This window comes from Rhinolophus hipposideros (assembly GCF_964194185.1).
Source record: "Rhinolophus hipposideros genome assembly, chromosome: 3".
NCBI lineage: Eukaryota > Metazoa > Chordata > Mammalia > Chiroptera > Rhinolophidae > Rhinolophus > Rhinolophus hipposideros.
In genome coordinates this window covers 50,244,874-50,271,424 of record NC_138049.1, presented here as the reverse complement: position 1 = coordinate 50,271,424, position 26,551 = coordinate 50,244,874, and the positions used below count along the sequence as shown (strand labels likewise).

The 26,551-nt window shown below is 35.3% G+C and overlaps 1 protein-coding gene across 5 annotated transcripts in view; it reads right to left on the bottom strand.

Moving 5' to 3' along the window:
- Window positions 1-23,341, bottom strand: part of HACE1 (HECT domain and ankyrin repeat containing E3 ubiquitin protein ligase 1) — an 89,929-nt gene extending 66,588 nt beyond the window's left edge. For all 5 annotated transcript variants that reach the window (XM_081044916.1, XM_081044917.1, XM_081044918.1 and 2 more), the window contains exons 1-6: window positions 23,011-23,341; window positions 16,758-16,812; window positions 15,848-15,937; window positions 15,200-15,304; window positions 9,836-9,911; window positions 4,558-4,689 (exon numbers count right to left, since the gene is read on the bottom strand). In XM_081044916.1, coding sequence (XP_080901042.1) covers window positions 4,558-4,689; window positions 9,836-9,911; window positions 15,200-15,304; window positions 15,848-15,937; window positions 16,758-16,812; window positions 23,011-23,086 — 534 coding nt within the window. In that variant the 5' untranslated portion in view covers window positions 23,087-23,341. The remainder of the gene's footprint in view (window positions 1-4,557; window positions 4,690-9,835; window positions 9,912-15,199; window positions 15,305-15,847; window positions 15,938-16,757; window positions 16,813-23,010) is intronic.
- Between the last annotated feature and the right edge of the window lie 3,210 nt (window positions 23,342-26,551).

Sequence of the window (26,551 nt, the reverse complement as noted above, 5' to 3'; positions counted from 1 at the left end):
AAACAAAAAAAGCAAGCATATTTGTTTTATCTTTTGTTTAAAAATAATTCTGGTTATTAACCAATGTTATCCCAATAAATTTAATTAAATTAAAAAAATCCTGAACATTAAAAAAAACTTCTGATGACATGACTTAACAGAAATGCATAAGTAACTTATGCACTAAAAAAACAAAAGGCCAACTCACTACTCAGTGACTGGTTTTTATAGGTCTTCTCTAGAAATTTGTCCACCTAAACCTACAGAAACTTTAAACTCTTAGGTAGTATCTAGCAAAAAATCAATATTGTCCAGGTGTGCTAGAAAAATCAGAGAACAGGACAACTTTCTACTATTTGCTTATATTTCCCAGGAGTGATAAACGAGAATTTGAACATTAGAATACATAAAATTACCCTGAACCTAAAAATACATTATGAAATGTTAGTCTATCTACCTGTGTGTCTCAGAGCTGAATCCAATTAATGTTTTTGCAAAAGCTTTCCATTAACCATGGCTGTCCTATAATCTCTGGATGAAAGTTGGAAAATGGCTAAAGGTACCAACAATCAATACTTGGAAGCTGAACATAGGGGAGCACTGTTCCTTAATAAGCCTACAATTTCAGTAAAAAAAGCGGTTTGGTTCTATCAAACAACTGCTTTTAAGATTCAGGAGCTTAAATTTGCTCTAAGCAGGGCTCAACTATCATTTTATATGGTTGTGAAGCTTCATATTCAGCTATGTAAATTCAGCAATATAAAGTTTATTCTGATAAAAATAGAATTTCTTTTATAAGTTAATTGAAATCCGTCCATAAACTAATCCTGCTATGTACTCTAACTTACATAAATTGAAATTGAACCATCTGACAGCTCTCTAGGGTTTCTAAATTCAAGTTATTCCAGAAAAACAGTAAGCAACTATTTGTGGTAATTCAACACATTAATAAATCCTAGCTAATGACAAAGAAAAAATTTAACCATAAAGTAAGTTCAATTTATGGCCAAAAAGTTGGAATCAATTATACCTACGTAGAATAATATTAAGTTTTACTACTCTTTCTAAAAATAAGATTAAAACTCAAACAACACACGGGACCTAGCTTACTGCACAAGAGTAAATGAATTAAGGAACCAGATACTGCTCTCTGTGCTTTTCTTGCAGAATCACATCTTCATGTTAATAATGGTAGTAACAGTACCAATACTATTGTTGCTCTTAAGTGTCTTCCAAAGACACTTCACAATACTTTCCTTAATTATGTAATCAGTAGACACAATATACCTTAGGAGGTCAATAAGAACAGGGAAAGAAAAGTTGCCAGAGGCTATATAATAAGCTAGCTGAATAATCAAACTCTGAATTGATTTGTTAAAATCAATATCCAAAGACTAACCATAATTCTGGTATTGTACAGCTAATAACAGCTGACCTGTTATTAGGAAAGTTATAAAGAATTACATTATTAAGGAGTTGTTACGATTGTTTCTTTCATCTGATCATTTATAAATAGTAATAGAAGTTGTTTAAAATCACAATGCTATTATGTTGCAAGGACAAAAAAAGGTCAGAGTGCACTCTTCAATTGCCCACACTGCTTCCTTCCAACAAGAGGATGATGACACCTTTATCTCAGTTTACCTCTAATGAAACAGATAGTCCTATATGAAGTCATGGCAAAGGTTACTTCATTTCTTGAGTATGGCAAAAATGAATGAATCTTCTAAATTTTTTATCTTTAAAAAAGTAATGTAAATCTGAAAAGCATTTCTTGTCATTAAAGCAAGAATATAGTATTCAGTTATAAATTCTATAAAGCTTTAGAACTCTTTGCCAATTACTCAAAATCTTTTCATGTACGCCTGAGATTTACCCTAAAATGAGATTAGAAGGTAAATTTCAGAAGATTCTTTTTTTATCACATCTGCCCCTTCAATTTGCAAAGAAATGATATGCTTTAAAAGTGTTTTTAAATGGAGTTTCTTTCCCATTCAAAGTTTTGTATTTCATTTTATAAAACATAATATGAAAACTTTTACGCTTAAAAATAAAACAATCTCAAAATCTATGTCTACATGGATACAAGTATTGAGTATCTTTTAATAAATTGATGCAAGAACTGACTATTTTGAGACATTAATGAAAAGACTATTTTCACTTGCCACTAAAATAAGTCACTATGAAACCTGACAACGCATTTTAGACTCAGTATTCAACTTATGGAAAGATATACAAAGTATTTTAAAAAAATCAATAATCCCTATCGTGTAATAACTTACCGTATCTCATAGCCCAGTAAATCACATCAAACTCAAGACAAAAAGATATGTTCGCCTACTGAGATTTTAGCACATCCCAAAAATATACGAGTAATTATGAGATATAGGTAATATCAGCATAACTATCCAAAGATGTTTTAGAGGTATAATGCATCCTGGAGGCTAGGAGATAAACTAATTTTTCAAGGTTTCTTCTTGCCCTAATTGGAAAAGGATTAAAGATGAAATGATTCATAAAATAATTTTCAACATTATCTGTATATGATCCTTGCAGATAACTATAACTGATGAACTATGACAAAATGGAATTCACTCACCAATACCATAAACCACAAGTTAATGTGAGTTTTTGTACACTTCCTCTTTTACTATATCTGCAAAATCTCACCCTGTGAAATTCATCACCACAGTGAAGTCAGGCTCCCTTTAAATCTTCTGAGAATACAATTCTTCAAAGGCATTTAACTATGAGGAATTCTCCCTTACTTTACCACACCTGCTTTAGGTTGCACACCATATGGAATATATTATACTTACACTAACTACTCTTCAATAATTTCAGAAGGCAATTCTAAATTTCTAATGCAGCCTGCAATGCTCATGCTTTGAGCCAAGGTCTTCTTAGTAATTCTTGCTTCTTCACTGATTCAAGGCAGCTAAAATTGTCTTTTGTACCTCATTTCTAATCTGAACTCCAGTTTTCTCCTGCACAAGTTCCTGGGCAACAAGTAGGGTTTGCAATCTTAGTAAATGACACTCCACTTATCTGTTAATAGCAGACAGTGCTTATATTAAAGTAGATGCTTTTCTGGTCCTATGAGAGCTACAAGCACAATTCACTCTGTAATATGTGTAAGAGTTGCTTAAAAACCTGGGCCATTCAAGATTAGCACATTTCAGGTAATTTTTTTCCACACAGAACATTTTTTAAATTTAATAATGTTAATGCTGAGAAAGTGAAAACTAATGGGAAAGAATACTCCTTCAAAATACTGGGTTAGTTTTCAGATGATAAAAGACAAAAAAATAAAAATGAATACTGATGTTCAGAAGAAATTTCAGGAGAAAAAAAAATCCTATATTCCTCCTTTTATAGAACTCTTAGTATACATATAAGACTGTCAACTACAGCCTCACTATCTTAAAGTAAAATATTCTGTGAACTGAGGTCAAAATAGTGTCTACACATGTAGGATCCCACATCCTGAACCCAAGTTGGGAGAAATGTGTTTGCAGAGATAGAAATTAACAATTCCACTGGGAATTCTCCCAAAAAAAAGATAAAACAGTGTACAAAAAAAATGTATGGGGCGGCCAGATGGCTCAGTTGGTTAGAGCGTGAGCTCTTAACAGGGTTAGTGTTAGTGGTTCGATTCCCACATGGGCCAGTGAGCTGCGCCCTCCACAACTAGACTGAAGGACAACTACTTGGAGCTGATGGGCCCTGGAGAAACACACTGTTCCCCAATATTCCCCAATGAAATTTAAAAAATAAATAAAAAATAAACAGACTTGTATCTTTGTAGTTGTTGGTGGTGATTTTTTGTTTTTGGTTGTATTTTGTTATTGTTAGCAAGTAAATAAACAACATTCTATAACCAATAACATTAAATGTGGAGGGAAAAACAACACCCTGAAAGTAACCAGGATAGCAAATTATTGCAAAGCACAAATTCTTCTAAAATCTTAAGCTAATAACCATTTAAGGCAGCAAAGTCTCCTAATGAGAAAGAAAACTACTAATAATTTTAAAAGCCAAACGTTTGTACATAGGAATAACAGGAAAGTATTGCTATAAAACAGATGCATGATTTTAGAAATCAAACATCAGAAAGAAAACAACTGTCACTCTAGTCCTTGTATCATATTCCAAGACAGTAGACAAATACGATAACCCAAGTTGAACTATTTTAGCAATGTCAGTGCTCATTTTTTTTACTATCTAATCCCAATAGAAGCTTAATAGTAAAAAATAAAATATGAAAAATTTATTTGATAAAACTGAGAACATACATTTAAAATTTTAATACATTCAGCTATTACAATCTATGAATCAGAAATAAAATTGAAATCCAAATTACAAATATTTTGAATAGATTTAAAAGCACTGTTTTTCTATTCCTTTTATCCACATAAAATACTATGTGGATAAATAATCAGAAGTCTGTATGATATAGAAAATGTAAGAATTTGCTATGACGCTTCACGTTCCCAGTTATTCACAGAAAAAAACGTTTCATGGATTCAAAGCTTTCAATAAAGACATGCAACTGGAAGCTCTCCCCGCGAAGCTTACCGTCTTGTGACCATTCTGGCAGGCCACATGCAGCGCCGTCTGCCCCATGGCGTCCTCCACGTCGACGTCACTGACGTGCTGCACAAGATCATGGAGCAACTCCGTCCGCCCATTCACAGCCAGCCAGTGTATCTGTGCAGCCATTCAGTTACTTAGCATTTATGCAAGAGTGTTTCATATAAAAACAGCAGATAAATAATGTGATTATTTCTCAACTGTGGGTATGATACACACAGTAAACACTAAAATTAATATTCAAGCCTTTATACTTTTTCCCTATATTTTTATATGGGGAAAAATACGCATCAAGATGTAGGTTACACCAAAATCAAGCACCTTCATGGTTAAAAGTAGTTAAGTATAGACTTAGAATCATCAAATATTCCGCTTCTTAGATGACTCTGGACTCTATGCATAGCTTCACTCTAGAGAAAAAGCAATGGATATTTTCCCTTCCCCAGAAGTAAACATGAGTCAAAAAGTAACACAGTAGATGTCTTAATCTTTACATATGATGCATGTATCCTGTATTTTACAAGTAACATGTGCATCATATCCAAACAATAAAATATATAGGAAGGATAAAAATATAAAGCATGTAAATCTACTGCTCAAGGACAGTCAATGTTAAAACTTTGGACTATGCTATCCATGCATTTTCATTTTACTTTTTTCCATTAAAAAATATGTCATGGAACTTCCCCAAACACCATTGAAATAACAGTAAAGAGCACTTAAAGGACAGACTCACTAAGATAAAGAAAAGAATACAATAGCAACGAATTTTGGAAGCTGGAAGCTTTTGACTTGTCAGAAACAAAAGCTAAATCCTAAACCAGAAGCAGAAAAAGCCAAGGAGGAAGGTGATTCAGATCACAGAACTCCCAAAAGCTAGGTAGGGGTTAAATCAGTAGTAAGCACCCTGCACCTCTTGAAGCAGGGGCAAATGTGGGACTAGAACCACATCAGTTGAAAGTTTATTTCATAAGATTTAGACTCATAGATCCCCATCCCTTCCCAACTCTGCATGGCCAATAAATGCCCCTCCCCAGTCTGACAGAACTGAGGCTTGAAAATAGAGATGTCTAGATAAGAGACACCAGGCACACTGACGCAAGAGTACCACACTGAAAAAACAGGTAAAGTGCAAGTTTACACACTGAATATTGAAATCCCAAAGCATTCTTCTCTACCCAGCATCAAGAACGCCAGCATCCTCCGGGTAGAAGAGCTTTCTCAGAGGAATCTAACCAGCTCGTAAGTAAATGCCAAAGAAACTGACATCTGGAAGGATCCTAAAGGCAAATATCCAATAGGATCCCCCTATACTGAGGCCAACAGTGAACAAACCTCACTCTTTCGAAGAGCTTTTTCCTGTTGTTCTACCAAACATTTGACAAATGCATCTAATTTGAGACCAAATAAAAATATAAATAAAAAATAAAAAAAGCAAAAAGTAGAGGAAAAAGGAACTATGAATATTCAAATAGAAAACTTCCAAAAAAAACTGTATTTAATACTCTGAGAGAGAAAACATACTGACTGCATCCTTGAAATAAGAACAGGATACTATTAAAACAACAACAACAACAACAACAACAACAACAACAAAATAGTTCCAAAAAAAGAAACAAGAAAAAACTCTCAGAAATTAATACTGTGTTTAGAGACATGTAAACTCAAAAGAAGATTCAGAATATTGAGGTCTTCCAGAAAGCACAAAAAAGACAAAGAAATGGAGAAACAAGAGAAAAAATAAGAAAATCAAAAGGCTATCCCAGTCCAACGTTCAAATAACAGAATTCAAAAACAGAGGAATGGAAATCACTAAAGAAGTAATTTATGAAAATTTCTCATGAGCTCCCATTACATGAGTTTCCAGGTTGACAGAACCTCAGTATTACCCAGCCAAAGGGATAAAATTAATCCAAAACAAGACATATAATCATGCAATTTATAACTCTAAGGACAAAATAAATTCGATACGTTTCTAGAGAGAAAAAAACAAAACAAGTTTCCTAAAAAGAATCCGAATCAAAATGGCACCAAACTTCAAAACTGAAAGCCAGAAGCAATGCTTTTAAAATCCTAATGGAAAACAACATCTAGCCTAGAATTTTACTGTCAGCTAAATTATCAATTACATAATCAGACAGACTGAAAGACTCAAGCAATATTCAATCATGCAAAGTGTCAACAAATTTACCTCCCATGCATCCTTTCCCAATTAACTATTTGAAAATGAGCTCCCCCAAACTGACAGAATAGCTGTGAAAAACAGAACCTATATAACAAAGAACCAAAAACTAGAGAAAGGCCAAAGGAATCTCCAGAATGATTGTGAAAAGACATCCCAAACAACTGTGAAGCAGCCTAAAAATCAACCAATCTGGCTTACAAAGACAGAGGTCTTCATGAGAGACTCCTTTAAAACGAATCAAGATGAAAGGTACTGAATATGTATTATGAGGATATTTACAAGTTCAGGGAAAGTTTGGTATGGATTAATAATTAAGTACTTAGAAAACTTCAAAAAAAATTTAAGCTGCAATAAGACAAGAAACAGAGATAAAAGACATACAGATAGAAAGGAAAAGATAAAACTATCTTCTATTTGCAGATTACAAAAAATCCCAAGGAATCTACAAAAAACTCCTAGAACCAATAAGTGAGTTCAGCAAAGTCACAAGATACATAATCAATGCATAAAAAGCAACTGCATTTCTACATACTATCAGTGAACATGCAGGAATCGAAATTAAAAACACAATACCATTTACAACTGCTCCAAAGAAAATGAAATATTTAGCTTATACACTTAACATATGCACAAAGTCTGTATGCTGAACAGTAATGCTAATGAAAGAAATCTAAGACCTAAATAAATGGAGACATACTGTGCTAATAGATTGGAAGACTAAACACAGTAAAGATGTCAATTCTCCCCAAACTGACCTATAGGTTTAATGCAGTTCCAATAAAAACCCCAGCAAGGTTTTTTGTCATAGACAAGTTTATTCTAAAATTTATATGGAAAAGGCAAAGGAACCAGAATAGCTAACACAATCTTTACAAAGAAAAATAAAGTGGGAGAAATTACTCTGCCTGATAAATAGCTACAATGATCAAGACAGTGTGGTACTGGCAAAGGGGCAGACACATAGATCAATAGAACAGAACTGAGGACCCTGAAATAAACCCATACAAATATGCCCAACAGATTTTTTGAGAAAGATGCAAACCCAATTTCATTCAGGATGAATAGCCTTTTCAACAAACAATACTAGAATAATTGGACTTCATAGGCAAAAAAAAAAAAAAAAAAGAACCTCGATTTAAGTGTCACATATTACACAAATATTAGCTCAAAATAGATCATAGATGTGTCATTTGTTCCATGCGTCAAATTATAAAACTTTTTGAAAAAAGGAGAAAATCTTCAGGATCAAGCACATAGTAGGTATTCAAGAAATTCCTGTTGAAAGAACAAATGAAGAAACATGAGGGGTCCCTTGTGAGGGAGACCAGCCTAGAAAGCATGTCGTCAACAATTCTCTCCTTTTGTACAAAAAATCCTGGGGCTCTTGGCTCCCGGCTGAAGGTTTATTCCTTCTCAGGAGCCTTTGGCTTTTCCTCCCCCATGTTTGTGGCAACTATTCAATTCTGCAGCAGCATATTTTTGCCATCCCAACTTCCTTCAGCTGATGTCAATGAGCTGTACTGTGGAGTTCATTTCACCATGGTAGTCTGGGACTAAGGAGGAACACGCACGGCGGCCAGGATGGTTTCCAAGAGGAGGTACACCACACCAAAGAGGGCCACACGAGAGAACACCGAGGTCTATTCCAGGTAGAAAGAGAGCAGATGCTGTTTTGCTATAACAAGCCTTATGGAATCAAATGACTCTTTACATATATGCATGAGTCATTTTTTAAACAAAAATTGGATTTGAAAAAAATTTCTCTCTACTTCCATTAAAGTTCAGAAGTGAGGAGAAGAAATTAGCAGATAAAAACTTAGGAGATTAAACAGATGATATGAATTTTGGACATCTTACCTTGCTTATACTAGATAGTGCCCTAAGGATTGATCTATGTCAATGCCATCGTTTTCTAAACCTCTGTGGTACCTATCATATCACTAAGCATGCTGTAGATATTCAAAATACAGTTTTTCTTTACAGGGATGGTGTTATATTGTTAATCTGTAACAACACCTGGATTATCACAGGAATTGGGGATTCCATATAATCATGATTGAGCTTCTTCTTTAATAAGTCATTCTCAGGATAATTCAAATCTTAGGGAAACTTTTCTTTTTCTGCTCCACCCTCCAGCCCCTCAAGCAAAAATTCTTAATCAGAAAGGTCTTGAAAACTGTCAAGGTATGAAAATACTCAATGTTCTTCTTTATTCATAAATTAAAAGATTTAAAACCTATAAACACTACCAAAGGGAGGTAAAAAAATTTTTTTACTGAGTTAATTATTAATAAAACATCCATCACCTTATATATAGATAAGTAAACTTTAATAAATAAAACTTAGTATCTTCCGTCATGACTTCAAACCAATTTCCAGTAATCACATAATTCTATTTTATCTCTACTTCTAAAACAAATAATGCACCATTGAATAATAACAACTTGATTAAAATTTTTGGACTTCAATCTCTTCAGAAATATCACATACCTCTCTATAATATCTATGTGGATCAAAAATATAGTAACTGGTTTTTTAAAAGTAAGTGACATGGCAAAATGAATAAAAATACTAAGTAAGACCTAACAAGCCTGAAAGGCTATAGGCCAAAATATTAACAGCAATTAACTCTGAGTGCAAGGAATACAGGTGACATCATTCCCTTGTTACCTTTTTTTTCCTTTATGCCTACCCATCCAATTTTCCCACAATGTATATATTAAAAGAATTCAAAAGGACAGAATGAAAAACAGCTCTCCTATAATGACACATTAGCAGAGATGTTCCTAAGAAATCCCTTGAAAGTCAGTGACAAAAGCTAAGGGAATTAGACTTCAAAACAAACAAAGGTCAGAAACTTAAAAAGAAGGGAAAAGGAGAAAGAGGGGAAAAGGTGAACCAAAACTCCTCTTAATAAACATTCCTAAAGACTGTATCTCAAATCATTCCACATCTTCTTAATTACCACAAAGAACTGAGCTGTAAAAACACTTGTACTATATTTTGCATTACTATCACCTTCAATATTATTTTCTAAAAAGTATTTTTAAAATCTCACATAAAATACTTAGCACTTACTGCTGTAAGGCCTTCATTATTACAAATGTTGACATCAGCACTGTATTCTAATAATTTACTCATGCATTTCTTCTGCCTGAAAAGAGAAAGAGACAGTCACAAATAACTAATGCTAGAAAAATAAACAAATGACAATTATTTTAATGAAGTATTAACTACATTCAACATTAGTTGATGGTAAATTATCAATCCTGCAATAGTTAAATAAACCCTATAACAATATTTAAATAAACTGCAATATTTAAATAAACCCTATAACATTTGAAATAAAATATAAATTGTTTCTATAACTCAAAGACAAGATAATGAAAAAGCACACTGAGATTTTCATGTCATTGGGACAAATTCGTCACTCAAAATGCTGAAATTTCTAGTACTGACTGAATATTTGGAATAGTAATCTTCATTACAAATACAAGACAAAAAATGTAAGTCTAACAAAAGGGGAATAGATATAGCAAAAGAATGTCTGAATGTTGTATTATACACTCTTGATTGTGAACTATTTAAAAGTTAATACTAAGATAAATTATAAAAACATAACCACAAAATTAATAAAATGCATATGTATGCATCCCCCTAACCCACTTCACTATTTTTAATTATCTTTACTGTGGCAAAATACACATAACATAAAATTTATCATCTTAACTATTTTTAAGTGTACAGTTCAGTGGCATTAAGTATATTCATATTCTTGTGCAACCATCACCACCGTCCACCTCGAGATCGCTTCATCTTGCAAAACTGAAGCCCACTGATCAGTAAGTAATTCCCCATTCTCTCTGCCCCCCACCGCCCCGAGCTACTACCATGTTACTTTCTGTTTCTATAATTTGGGCTTATCTAAGTACTTCATAAAGGTAGAATCAAACAGTTGTTTGTCTTTTTGTGACTGGCTTATTTCACTTAGCATAATGCCCTCAAGGTTTATCCATGTTGTAGCATATGTCAGAATTTTCTTCCTTTTTAAGGCTGAGTAATATTCCACTGTGTGTGTATATGTGTGTCTGCGTACCACATTTTCCTTATCCATACATCCATCAATGGATACTTAAGATTGCTTTCATTTTAGTTACTGTGAATAATGCTGCTTTGAATATGGGTATACAAACATTTCTTCGAAACCCTGCTCTCAATTTTACTGAGCACATCCCCAGAAGTGGGATAGTTGGATCATATGGTAATTCTATTTTTAAATTTTTGAGGAACCACCAAACTGCTTAGCAGAGCATCTGTACCATTTTACATTTCCACCAATAGTGCACAGGGTTCTAATTTCTCTACATCCTTGCCAACACTTGTTATTTTCTGTTTTTTTAATGAGTGTGGTATCTCATTATAGTTTTGATTTGCATTTTCCTAATGATTAGTGATACTGAGCACCTTTTCATGTTCTTAGTGGCTATTTGCATATTTTCTTTGGAGAAATGTCTACTCAAGTCCTTTACCCCCTTTTGAATTGCCTACCCATTTCATTCTGCTCACGTTTCCTCTTTGCCTGATCCATTACTAGTCACTATTCAGTATTCATCTCCATTTCCCCTTCATTAAATAATTAAATGAAAATTCATGTGGAAAAAAGTGATATGCACAATACATGTATGTATGCATACATGTATGTAATATCCATTTTACACATATATGCTTTGATTAAGAAACTATGATATCATCCATGGCATGAAAGTTGGTGATCTAGTTGAGTAAATAGTTATATGTATAACATAGAGTGTATATGTAATAGTATATTATGTGTAGTACCATGTTTTCCCCAAAAATGAGACCTAGCCGGACAATCAGCTCTAATGTGTCTTTTGGAGCAAAAATTAATGTAAGACCCGGTCTCATTTTACTATAAGACCAGGTATAATATAATATAATTAATATAATATAAACTGGGTCTTATATTAATTTTTGCTCCAAAAGACACATTAGAGCTGATTGTCTGGCTAGGTCTTATTTTCAGGGAAACATGGTATGTTTGTTAACATAATATAGTACTGTACATATATGTATTATGTATATATAGCATTGATATAAAATATACGAGGACAGTATCTACATATATACTACATGGTATATAGAGAGCATTTAGTACATATAGTATTAATATGTATGTGTATACTCATATATTACTATTTACTCAATTAGACCATAAGTTTTTCATGTCATGGATTACATATTTCTTTAATAAACTCAATACTAAGCATAGGTACTTTCAATAAAACTTTATTAATTATCTATAAGTCAATAGCTAAAATTTTTATTGACTGAATAAATCTTTTATAAGAAAACAAATTACTTTTCTTGCTTTGCCTTTTGTATCTGAAATGAAGTTAAACCTCATTTAAAATCAGCATTATAATCAAAGTAATGAAAGAAAATAAAGCTCTGAGTAAACTTGTAAGTTCGAACACTTACGAAGTTCTTTCATCTAACACACTGTTTTGAAAATCTTAGAAAACAAATCTTCAATAATCATGAGACAACAGACTAGTCCTATTAAAATGAACATATGGTTTAAAGTGTGTCTGTGCGTGCCTGTATCCATATTGCTGGATTTCTAAAACCTCCTCAAAAGCCTGTTGTGGACCATCAGTCTGATGCCAAAATAAGCACATAGGTGGAAATGGGTCAGTGACATAGTTCCAAAGAAATGTTAAGGGTAAGGGTTGGTAAAGGAAAGCAACAATCCATAATGTTCCCCCTCCCAAAAATGAACAGCAAAAGGTAGAAGGCAATAAGAGAGAACTATATCCTCTTTTTCTTAATAATCATTATTGCTATTTTTCCAGAACCTGAGTAAGTCAAAACAACCCACTAAGTGAGCACCTATTTTGCTAAAAATTGGAGTTAAAATATTAACAAACGGGCTCTGCCCTTTATGAGCTCACTATCTAGTCCAAAAAATTAAGAAAAAATCATGTTTCAAATCTGACCAATATGAAACCTAAGGATACACAATAATTTTGAAGTCTTCTCTTTAACATTCTCATACAATCGTGAACAATGCAGAATCCTCCTAGACAGAAAGCAACTATTTTCCTGCCCTGATTCTGCAACAATTTTAGGAAGCTTATGGGAACCCAAATGACACAGGGACCAGTCATCCAAGTGCTCTGTGGCAGCCTAATGGATCTTCTACTGGAAAGGACGGCAATTTAGTACTAATGCACCCAGCACTAATGGGTAAAGAGAGAAATATTAAAACAGGCCATCTGACAATGATAGCTGAGGGAACAAAACAAAAAACTAACCCCCAAAAAACAGATGGACCAGCAACCATGGCAAAATTCCCCTATGACTTATACTTTAGTCTACACAAATATGAACTCATGAAGAAATTAAACAGCTATTTCTGAAAACATGAGAAGCAAACATTTATTGAGTACTTCTAAGCTATACAAGGCACCCGTTCAATAAATAATCAAAACTGAAACAGTTAAGTATTAAAAGGCATCCAAACTGATGTTGTTAGTATTATGAATTCCTCTTATTCCTTTTCTCTTCACTGACTTGCCATGTGAATCATGCAAAATCTCTCATATTTCTTCATCTTTAAAATGTTAAGTCTCCAAGTTAAATGTTATCACCAGAAAAAAAAAGAAAAACATGTGAGGTGATGGTGATGGATGTGCTCATTAACTAAATGGGAGGAATCCTTTCACAATATATAGGTATGTCAAATCATTACAATGTACACTTTAAAATCTTACTATTTTGTCAATTAAACCTCAACAAAACTGAGGAAAAAGAAGTAATAGTCTCCTAAATGATTATGTCTTCCTCCTACAAAAACATTTTATTCCTGCTGTGTACCAATCTGTCCTTTCATTTCCAGTTGTTAAGGAAGAGTACTGAGATATTTTTCGATATGTAACTTTTTCAGACCTTTGTCACTATCCTACCAACAACTGGGATGATATATCTAGGTCTGAGATTAATTCACCAAGTTAATGAGTGATTTACTCTATGACCTTGGGTGTGATACCCTACAACGTAGCTGATGTGGCCAATTATTATTAATGTTAAAAACAACTGTTTAATCAGCACACTATTACCTATTAGAACAATGGACAATTAAACTGTTTCCTGTGCTAAATCAGGAAATGGGACAGAGCAGATAAGGTCAACACTATGCCTTTCCTTGTTCAACACAGACATCACTATGGTTCTTGTCTTTTTTATTTCACCGTAATCCTTGTATGCAAAAATGTGGCCTGAGATTGACAATTTTAGATAATTTTAGTCCCACACCCATCTCACTTAGGCAGCCAGGTCAACTACTTAGAATCCCAATTCAAAATAGGAAACTAATATATTTTTAAGAGTAATCAAAAGAAGAGACACAGTGATATATACCTTCACAAGGAAGTTTTATAGCATTCGAAAAATGTTTATAAGTTCCTCAAGTCCTGAATCAAAAACTATTTATTTTCATTTTAAACATATTCCAACCATTTTTGTCTGTCAATCCAACAGAGTGTTAAGTGAAAAACAGTGGTAGACGCAGACAGAAATGTGACATCTGAATTTTTTTTTTTTTTTTAAGCAGAACGCAGCTCACAGTGGCCCATGATGGGATCGAACCAGCAACCTTGGTGTTATCAGCACTACGCTCTAAGCAATTGATATAACCTGTCACCCCTGAAATTCTTTACAAAAAGGACCCAAAAAAAAACCCTGTAGAAAAATCTAGTAGGATTTAAAATAGCATACAATAACATAAGGATGTTCATGATGACGACCAGGGTTACCAGGGAAAGGCAAAAATATATTCACATATTAGAAATACTTTCATATGGGAAAAATTTTATTTAATAAAAAAATAAAAGGAGGGCTAGTAAGCACATTTAATGAGAAAACTAACAGTCATAATTAAAATGAAAACTAGTTTTGGCACTGAAAAGAGTAAGCTACCGTTACCTAGAAAGCTTACTCTAATATAGCTCATTCTCAAATAATTACTACAAATAAACTGGGTATAATATATTTATTCTGTCTTTAATTCCATTAATAAAATTAACTAAACAAGCAATTTGGAAAATAAGACACGGAGTTAGATGTGGCAAAAGACTAGCAGGAAAAAGGACACTAAAACAAAAAGGTGAAAATTATACTTTTCAGAAAATAAAATATTACAAGTAAAAATGAATTTTGACAAATACATTTTCAGAAAGAAAAATATCAGTAAACAATTTAATAAGTTTTTAAATATAATAGTTATTTAAAAGTTGAATATAATGACCAAAGATCCTCTTCTCAAGGTAAATACTGGGTAAAAAAAAATATCACCACATTTTTGTAGAATACCTTGAAAACTGATAATACAATTTAATCTACTTAAGAAAACATAATATTTACCCATTTCTAGCTGCCAAATGAAGGGGCGTACAGCCTGAAATATCTTGATAGTTAGGATTTGCTCCTTTCTTTAATAGCAGAACCAAGCATTCCACTGATCCACAACTAAAATAATATTAAAAATAGTTCAGACACATTCAACAAACAGCCTAAGTTGATACAGCTTAATTAAAAAACAAAAAACTCTATTAAACACATTATTTTTGAGGTCTACGTTAACCTAAAATTTGTCTTACCTCCGTCACAAATACATATCCTGTCACAAATAATATACACCCTCTATTTTAAAATATAAAGCTAATGACTTCGTGTGCAGTTAGCATATAAATTCTCATATTGGTTGGATAAAAGAAAAATTTCAGTGAATACCCTCTTAAGTACATCCAGGAAAGACAATTCCCTTGCCTAACCTACTCTGATCTGATCTAGAACAAGCTAAGACAGTAGATATGAGACTTGAGTCTAATCCCAAGGTTAACAATTTATTTAGAGAAAGAATGCAAGCATAGCACACTACACCTTAAAGAGAATAAAGAACCACTCAGCTGTCCTCATCTCTCTTCATAACTACTGTGGACCAACACTGATTCAAAGCTTACTGATCATTACCCTGGACCAGAGTTTAATCCAAAATATCTTTAGTCTTACTTTGCTGCAATGTGAAGCAAGCTTCTTTTCACACGTCCAAACGCATAATTAACATCAAACTTTGAATTTGATAGTAGTTCAGAAACAGACCTATGCCAAAGAAAATTAAAAGTTGGTATTAAAAAAAAATTTTAAAACATAATAGCTACAGTTATTCTTTAATTACTCTTACTAATTATTCAAAAGATTCTGTCCCACATAAACCAAAAAAATAGGCACTATTCTCTAAGTGTAGCATGGCAGCCAGCATAGTATCATCCAGAAACCAACTGCCCTGTCCTATAATTAGTGCGGAAGGTTTCCTTGTCTGTGCTCTATGTTGCCTGCTCTGAGGACACCTAAGTTGCCTTCAGCTTCCCCTAGATTCCTGAGAAACAACGAGAATACGGCTGGCATCTCCACTTGCAGAAAGCTTGGCCCATCTATATTAATTTTGGCAAAATAAGCAAAATCAGAGACAAAAACATATTTTAATTATATCAGATAGGAAACTTAACGCAAAAAAATCATTTATACTTTAAACTTGTTTCAAAATATAGTATGTCTTCACTTTCTTCTCATTACACTAAACTACTCAATGCTAACCACAGCAGAACCGTCTGCTATTAGTGTAAACACCTCATCCCTCTGTCAAATAACTGTACCTTACATGACCAAACAAGTACTTGACTTAATATCTGCCTATTCATTTAAGAAATCTCTTACCATAGAATTTTACATAGATTTTACAAGATCTTGGAAGATCTTGTTTCTTAATTCACAGGCAGAAAATTATAATGGAGGTTAAATAACTTGCCTCAGGACAACATCTGTGTCCAAAGCCTGTGTGTGTGCATGTGTGTATTTACCTAAAATTTTAGGTAAATTTATACTTCTCAAAAAAGTACAAATTTGTGAAATAGCCACTTACCTGTGTTGATCAGCCATAACCATTGGCATTAACGTATAAACAGCAGTTTCATTATCTGAGTAAAAAAAAAAAAAAAAAAACAGAAAAAGAATTTATCTCGTACTTTTTCCAAAGGATAGAACTTAAGACTATTTTAGAGTTGTCGTAACTCCACATAAAACATGAGAAGAAGAGGTTAAAAAAGGTTAAGGATAGTGCAGAATACCAGAGGTATTGCAAAACTTGCAAGACTGCAGGATTTCTTATCCCCTGTAATGCTCGTCCCCTCTCCATCACCACAAAAGTGCTTAGCATCTGGATTTAGGGGAAAAATATTACAGTCTTAATATTTTCTGTAGCTTTAACAAATAAAATTTCTTTTACTTCCAATGAGGTGTTTATTGACTTCATATTCTATCATACTTACACGTACTTTGGGGGAATTTTAAATATATGTGGATATTAAAGATATATATGCTAAATAATTTTTAAAACATTAAACATACAAAGTACTTGCTTTTTGCCAATATTATAACAAAAGAAATTATTTTTGAAGCTTTTAGTCTTAATGACAGCAATAAAGTCTTACTTTTACTTATTGGTTTAAACTATTCACATTTTCATTTATATCTTTTATAGAATAAAGTCACAGAAATATAATCCCAAAGAAAAGGTTAAAAGTCAACAACATCCGTGATGCCATATTATACTTACATAAATTTCACCTAGTGTTTGAATTTATTTTTATTCATTAGTAATGGTCATTTCTCAATTCAATGCATTTTAGATGTTTATGTTTTTTAGTAAGTTATTTGCAGAGAAGTAACCCTGATAACTCCCATTTATCCCTTAAAAAGTTACCACTGGAGCTAAAATTAAAGTTTGAAGAGAAAGATACTAGTTGTATAATATCCAAGTATCTCCCCAAAATATTAATTACAAAGTAAAAACAGTAAATTTATAGTGGAGAACCTAACAGATATCACCTTAATTAAGTGATAAGTGGTAACTTCACCAAAACTAACACTGTGTATCCCTGAAAATAAGACTAGGTCTTATACTAATTTTTGCTCCAAAAGACACATTGGGGCTTACGTTCAGGGGATGTTATCCTTAAAAATCAGGCTAGGGCTTATTTTCTGGTTAGGTCTTCTTTTCGGGGAAACACAGTATACGGATTGATATCATGTAGCTCCTGATATGACGCACTGAGAAGGGCACATCACTTTTGTAATATTCTTGCCAAAAATGCATAACTTGAATCTAACCATGAGAAAACATCAACAAACTCAAATTAAGGAGAATCCCACACAACATCTGATTAGTACTCTTAAAAAAGTCTCAAGGCCATTAAAGACAAGGAATAACTGAAGAATTATCACACAGTTGGGGGCAGGCCATGGATATGAAACCTGTCAACTAAATGCAACACGGTATCTTGGTTTGGATCCTAAAAAAGAAAAATGATGTTAATGGGAAAACTTGTGAAATTCTAATAAAGTCTGTAATGTAGTTAATAGTATTATACCAATGTTAATTCCTTAGTTTGATAACTGTACTATGGTTGTACAAGATGTGAACATTAGGGGAAGACAGGTGAAGGGTGTATGGGAACTCTGCACTATTTATGTAGTTTGTATGTTAAGTCTAAAATTACTTTAAAATAAAAAGCTAAAAAAAAAGAAAAAGGAGGGGGAATTGTTATGATTAAAAGAGTCTTAAGAAATGAATCAACCAAATACAATGTACATACTTTGGATACTGACTCAAACAAACCAACACTTAAAAAGTATTTTTGAGAAGGGAAACTGAATATGGACTGGGTATTTGATGATAATAAAAACATTATTGTTAATTGTGTTAGCTCTAATAATGGTATTGCAATTATGTTTGAAAAAACTTATATATTTAGAAATATATTCTGAAGCATTTAGAGAAGAGAAGGAAAAAAGTTATTGCCACTTCTTCACATTTTTTGTTGTTGTTGTTATTTTACTATTTGGGAGTAAATACATGAAGAGCAATACAGTCCTAATCCACATTCACAAGTTCAGTGTGCAGACCCAATAACTCAGTATAAAAATAAAATACCAAAGAATCCTATTAATTAACAGCCACCATGTTTTAAACTATTATCTTAAAGGCACTATTCTAAACACTACATGCATCACTTCTTTTACCCTAGAACTACCTTATGATGTAGGCACTATTATTATCCATCCCCATTTTACAAATGAGAAAACTGAAGCATTAAGTAACAAGCTGGGTGATGGTTGCATTAAGTGGCTGGAATCCAAACCTGGATGATTCCAAAGGCCTCATAATAAAAACCTTACAGTGCACCCAGTATACACTATATATAGTAACCAAAGGTCTAAAATACAACACTCGTTCTTCAAATATGCAATATATTCTAATCTTTTTATTCTACTTAATTTTTTAAAAGTGGTAACTGCAACTACTAAATTGTTCCCATTCACTACCAGTGAATAACCCTCAGGAGTTGAACAACACTAAGGCCCCTGGGCATGGAGACATTCTTTATGTCTCATATAATACATGTCCCAATAAAAATCTGAACCTCTAAGCCATGACAATTTCAATTAAGTCACTCCATAATAAATAAAGTCATGAACAGGAAATACCTTTATTTGTGAGTTAAAACTTACATACCAAGATGGTACATAATTTTAAGTGAGCATGCGTGAGCATCACAAAGTTCACATGGATTTTATTTACAGGGTGTTTACTTAGATAAAATTTAGATGTAGATCTTATTTTTTAAGTCACATCTAACCTTATGAAAATAGAGCTCAAATACACTAAAACATATGAAGAAACAAATGTCACCACAACTGTGGTGCTAGAAGGAGACTGTCCAGGATATACTATACTAAGAACAGAATAAAATTTGTTTTCAGGTGCTTCCTTCTCTACTCCCATGAAGACACCTTGAGAACTAGGTATATAATTAAAGTTTTCAGAGTGATAAGAAAAGTTTAATCTTTCACTTTATCACATATATTGCCAATTTTTATTGATGAAGTTTCAGAACTCAACAACTAAAAGGAAAACCTTAAAAAAACAGGAAGCTCACATTTATTGTATTTTATACAATTTCTCCTCAAACCATCAAATGGGAGTAATTTTTTTTAAAAAATTATAATTATCCTAATCATTATTCAAATATGTACTAAAATAAGCTCAAGTTCTATTTTATTAAACAAACTACATTCACTGTAATACAGGTTCCACATATACTTTTTCCACATAAGTGAACAGTATACTTACTGTAAGCCAACTTTTTAAAATCCACTGAGAATCCACATCCCAAAGTAAGTTCACCTGACTTCCTCTCTCAGAAGGAAGATTCCTACGTCAGCCCTGCCTAGGATGACTCCACAACCTGGTCCCTGGAAGTTAACGGCAATGCTCAGGTTTTCATCATCCCAAGGAAATATAAACATGTCCTCCCCAGTATTCAACTCAGTAAATCAAGTATCCGCAGTTTAATTCTACACAATAAAGTTAATTTTAGAGTAAAGGCTGATTAAAATCTTCCAACCTTAATAATTTGTTCCAATTAGAGCTTAATCACTGAATTCTAACAAAGCAAAATAAGTATCTGATTATTGCCTAAATTTAGAGAGACCTCCTAACTTCTGCTCAGCCTTTAAAAATGCAAGCACAACAATTTGGATTTTTATAATTAGAATGTTACACACACACACACACACACACACACACACAACACTTGAAAGAGCCAATATCAAAGAATTCAAAAAGATTCATCAGAACTTAGGGACAAAGACAAAGGAACAAGATGAGCAAACTCATTATAATCAGAGAAAAAAATGTAAGCAAGATGTCACTTTTATCTAGCAACATGGGAAAAAGTTTTATTTCAGTTTCTCTAGTGTCCAGAGACTCTCAGACTACTGGTAGAAACTTCCAAAGATTAAGCTGAGAGGTGGATACTCAAAACCTTAAAAAAGTTGATGTAATTAGATCTTTTTTGTTCTTTTACATATTAAATTCTAAGGAAATATTTATAGAGGCAGACTAAGACTTTAAAAACTACTAAGCTGCTCCTCATAAAATCTATTATAAAAACAAAAATTAAAGATTCAATACTTGTTACATATATCCTATAAAAACCTACAAAGTCATAAATCATATTTAAAGATACAAAAAAAGTGATGTTTTCTAAAAGCAAAATAAAATACGATATGCAATATGATCTTAATTTGGTAAACAAAAAAATAATGGAAGGAAATAAAAATATTAACATTGTTTATTACTGAATGGTGGAATAACAGATTTTTACTTTCTTTTCAAAAGTTTCTACAGTGAAAATATATTACTACTTTTAAAACCAGGAAGCATTATCAGTCTCCTAAATCACATTTAGGTAAAAACCATTAGGAATTAAACTAAGTGATACAAACTGCTGTCAATGAACCTACATACGCAGTCTTCTACATCAACCTATACCAATAATTTGACCATGGAAGATGAGTGAGCGCAGTATTTAAGAAATGGACTCCGGGTGGCTGGATGGCTCAGTGGGTTAGAGTGAGAGCTCTTAACAAGGTTGTCGGTTCTATTCCAACATGGGCCAGTGAACTGCACCCTCCGCAACTAAATTGAAAACAATGGGTTGAGCTTGGAGCTGAGCCACCAGTGGGTGAGTGTGGTTAGAGTGCGGTGTTCATAACACCAAGGTTGCCAGTTTGATTCCCACAACAGCTTGAGATTGGAGCTCAGCTGCTGGTTGGGCAGCCAGTTGGCTCAGTTGGTTAGAGCGCAGTGCTCATAACACCAAGGTCACCAGTTCAAGCACCAGATGTGCCAGTGAGCTGCACCCTCCACAACTAGAGTGAAAATGACTTGACTTGGAGTTGAGCTGCCCCCCCCCCACAACCAGATTGAAAAAACAACTTAACACCCTGGAAAAACACACTGTTCCCCAATATTCCCCAATAAAAAAATAAAAAATAAAAAATAAATAAAGAAATGGACTCAAAGGTAGAAGGTGAAACCAGAAAGAAAAAGTTGAAGCTGGATACATAATCACTAAAATTTATATATATATATATATATATATATATATATATATATATATATATTTAGGTTATTTTCAGTCAACTACTTCAAACTAGCAAAGTATCAAATATAAAATTATTTTTGATAAACAATCACCACAAATCATCCCTGTTCTGAATCATAAGTAGAGACCAGGGAAAATTTTTTCACGAAAGTTATCCCTAAAGTCCCCAATCCTACATTTCTTTGATGACTCGCTTCCAAGGTCTCCTTCCCTAACCTACAAATCACCTCTCCAGCAGCAATTCAAGGAAAGCTCTGAAAAAAATAAAATTAGACAGACTAATAAATTCACTTTAAAAAATTACCAGCTATAACTCCTTAACCTTTCTCTCATTCGGGCATACATAAACGAAAGCCTCTTGGAGACAGACTGCCATCTCCCACTGCCACTAAAACGTCTGAATTCAGGAGGGGGCAAACAAACCGGCTTGCTTCCTTCACCTCCTCTATTACTAGTGTTTTACCTGTACTGAAGGAACCCTCCCTAGCACACGGAGCTAAAAATTCCGGAACTACAGGGATCGCGCCTTTTTCCTCTTTGTAGGAGCCACCGAGCCCCCACCTATGTCTGACGGATACATAATGGAGGCACGCATGCATCTTTTTAAAAAGTGGAAATATGTACACACAATTTTAAGAGTACAAGTTTGATATGTGACACTCTCTTATCTGTTTATTGCTAAAATACAATAGTGTGCTACCTTCTAAAACAGAAGACTGCTTACTCCCCCCGCCCCTCTGCAGTTTGAAGGAAACAGCACTATCCCGGGCGCATCCCCAGCCCCAGCCAGCGGCGGCTGTAAGACGGCCCACCCGTAACGCTTCCCGAATCCGGCTCCCCGTCCTCCGGCCGCTATCTCTGCCCCTGCGCCAAAACCCCTAATTGACAGTCGGGACAAACTTCTGTCTGTTCTGCTGCTTCCACCAGCAGCACCCGCACGGTCCGGGCCCCTCCCGCAGACCCCCACCGGCCTGGGCCGGAGCGGCAGGCGAAAAGTGGGGGGGGGGGTCCCCGCCCGACCCCTTCCATCCCAGGAGAGTAAATGCGGGCATCTTCTCAGCTTTCAGTCGGTTTTCCCAGCCGACCTCGCCACGGCCCGAGCCCCGCCCCGGGTCCCCCCTCGCCTCCGGGCGCCGGCGTCCCCAGCCCCGCCATCCTGCTCACCGTCCGGCAGCTCCACGGTACGAGCGCGGCGCAGCGAGCGCGTCAGGCGGTTGAGCTGCTCCATCGCTCTCTCCATCCTCGGCGCGCCCTCCGTTCTCCCCCAGCCGCGCCGGCGGCCTCTGAGCCCAGCGCCCTACATCCCGCCCCGGCCCGTCTTGCGGGCGGAGGCGCCGGCTCGCCCTGGCCACCGCCCCGGGTTGCAGGGACAGATCGGGGCCGCGTCCTCCGTCCGGGTCTCGGGGGCGGCCGGACACACCACCGAGGACGACACCCGCCACCACCGCCGCTCGAGCCCTTCCTGCCGCCGCCGCCGCTTCCCTGCTGGACTCGCACGGCCTTCTGGGAACAGTAGTTCTGAGCCTGCGGATGGGGGCAATCGGGGCGGAGCCACGCCGGGCGCGCCGGGACTCGGCGCTCCCACCACGCTTAAGCCTGGGAAGGACGGTGCGTGCGGGAAGCAGTGCCAAGCCTGGGCATAGTCCCAAGTTCCTGGAGAAACTTCCTGGGTGTCCCCACGCCCCCACCTCCTGTCCTCCAAAGTTGTACGGGAGCCGCTTCCTTCAGCTGCCATTAATTCACTGCCCTTATAGCAGATTGGGGATTTGCACAAGTGTTCTTAAAATAAACCCACCATCCCAGTTTTGGTATATTTGTTTTTCACATACATAAACTGTTGAAATATACTATTTTCATATGTAAAATTTAAAGAATGAATAAAGTCAAGCAAAAGCAGAACACACATTTTTCTTCGGTGCAAGTAATTTAACCATAGCTTAATCATTTGTCTCCCCTGCTGGGTGACTTCATGAGGACAAGAACACCACTCTCTTGTGCACTTATCACAACACCTGACACAAAGTTAAACATTGGGGAAGCTGTGGATGGTGAATATTTTGGTTTATTTGGTACAATGCTGAAGTGTCAAGGTGATGACAGATCCCAGTGAGAAATCCAAAAACTCTGACTTGTAAGTTGCAAAAAAAACGTGACAATGCCAACAAAGTATGGAAGAAATGAATTATAAGAAAATCAGTTGGGGGGGGTTGGAATCATACTTACCAGCTCTACAGAAGCTCATACAGAAGCTGAGCACAAGGCAAAGTAAAAACAGAAATTTGAGCAGCTGAGATGCAGCTGAGACATGAAAAAATTAATCCATGCAGGTAAATATGAGCTTGGCTAACACCACCGACAATGAAAAGTTAAGGCTGGAATTTTCTCTTCTTGGCTATAACCAGTACCAGGATGATGCCAGAGTAAGAGAGAAGCAAAGAGCTTGAACTTTCCCAGCTTCTCCTTCCTCAGAGGCAAAGTTGCTCCAGGAATGAATGGGCATAGGTGTGTTGATAACGTCGGCTAGCCCAGAGGAAGAAGCAAGTCTCACCTGCCAACCCAGTCTGTGCAGGGGCAGACAGTGGCAGGCATGGGTGTGCCTTGCCAGTACCGTCCTAAATTAGTTCCAACCTGCAGCTATCAGTCACTTGTGCCAGTGGTGCAACAGGCTCAGGGTAGACCTCCTAACCAGTTGGTTCAGATGAGACCTAACCAGTCTGGCAACGAGGTGGAGAGGTCAAACCTTCAAAGGAATGCCAAATGCTATGAGACAATCTGGGCCATGCCCAACCCTTTGCAACCTGGCTTCAAGTGGAAATGCTCCAGCCTTTCTTGGCCTCCCATTCCATTCACAAAGTCAAGATCTTCACTGCTGTACAAAAGTTAGCACATCATTCCCTGTTATCACCACCACTGCTTAAGCTGTTGCTCTGTATAAATCACTTCTAATGTCCTGTGGGCTCCAAGCCTGGAGTGTGTGTGTAGGGACAAGAGCCCCCGATAGCCTCCATGGTGGCCATTACTCCCCATGCTTGCCACTGTTTGCCACAGAAGCAAACAGAATGCTGCTGTAGATTGTCAATGATAAATTCTGTAGTATGATGCAGCCTCTCAAATAGCTCTGTTTCAAGGTGTACAAAGCTGCAGTATTACTATAGGTTTATCAAGGACTACCAAATAGGACTTTTTGCAATGGTATAAATGTTCTGTAATCTGCACAGCCCAAAATAATAGTCACTAACCAAATGGAGCCACTGGGTACTTGAAATGTGGCCAATGAAAATGGGTTTTAAATATGTATTTAAACGTTATTAAATCAAATAGCCACAGGTACCTAGTGGCTACCATATTGTATAGGGCAGCTTATCACACCAAGAGGGAAGCTGCCCAGGAGGACAACAAAAAAGCCATAGTTCCTCATAGGTTATTAGCTAAAGAATTCTTAAATATTTCTTAAATAATTCTGAAAGAATTGAAGATTTTCTCACTTGTCTTGTGGAAGCCATCACCAAGAATATCAAACGAAAGCTTTGAAAGGTCATTTCGTATCATAAGTTCTACTATCAAAATCATTAAGTTTTCACTTATAAGATTCCAGATTTTTCTGTAGTTTCAATTTTCTTTTTTCTAATTCTGGAATTTTTTTTCTTCCCTGGAAATTGGTTTTATTGGAAATACCCAAGCTTAAGCTTCTCCATTTAAAAGAAGAAAACAATCACTTCAACAAAAAGCAGGAACAGAGCAGGAAAAATAAAAAGCCAAGAACAAAGACCAATCATTGTAAAAACAAAACACAAAAATAAAATGGCAGAAATAAGTCTAAATATATCCATGGTCATAGTCACAGAAAGTATAATCAGAGTAAAGGCAATGATTAAAAGACAGAAGTCTTAGGTTGTATGAAAACGTAAAACAAAACAGCTATTTGCTATTTCCAAGAGACCACCATTTCCAGGAGACCACCATTTCTAAGAGGAAATGGGAAAAAGGATCTACCTAATAAATACTAACCAAAAAATCTGGTTTTGCTGTGTATTATTCAGGGTTCTCCAGAGAAACAACCAACAGGATGGATACCTATATAGAAACAGATTTATTACAAACAATTGACTCATGCGATTATGGAGGCTGTCCAGTGTGGGCTGGCAGGCTGGACACTCAGGAGACCAGATGGTGCAGATGAAGTCTGAAGGCAGTCTGCTGAAGAAATCCATCTTGCCAGTCTTTCTGTTCTATTCAGACCTTCAAATGATTGAATGAAGCCCACCCACTTATGGAAAGCAACCTGCTTCATTCAGATTTCACTGATCTAAATGTTAATCTTATCCAAAAACATCCCCCAAGTGGACACACAAAATTAACCATCACAAACAGCATTAATATCAGCAAAACAAACTTTAAAGCAAAATATATTACTAGAATCAAGGACAATCACCAAGAAGTTTATAATAGTCCTGAGTCTATACTTAACAACTATAGACTAAAAATAAATCTACGCTTGACAGAATCACAGGAATAAATTCCACCACCAACAGTGGTAGATTTTTAATACCGTTCTCTCTGACACTGACAGAGCTAGCAGAAAAAGATAGGTAAGGAGATAGAAAATTCAAAAATTTCAACTATAAGCCTCACCAAGAGCATGTGCATGTGTGCAACATTTCACTCCACCTAACAAAGAGGGAATACACATTCTTTTAAAAGCACA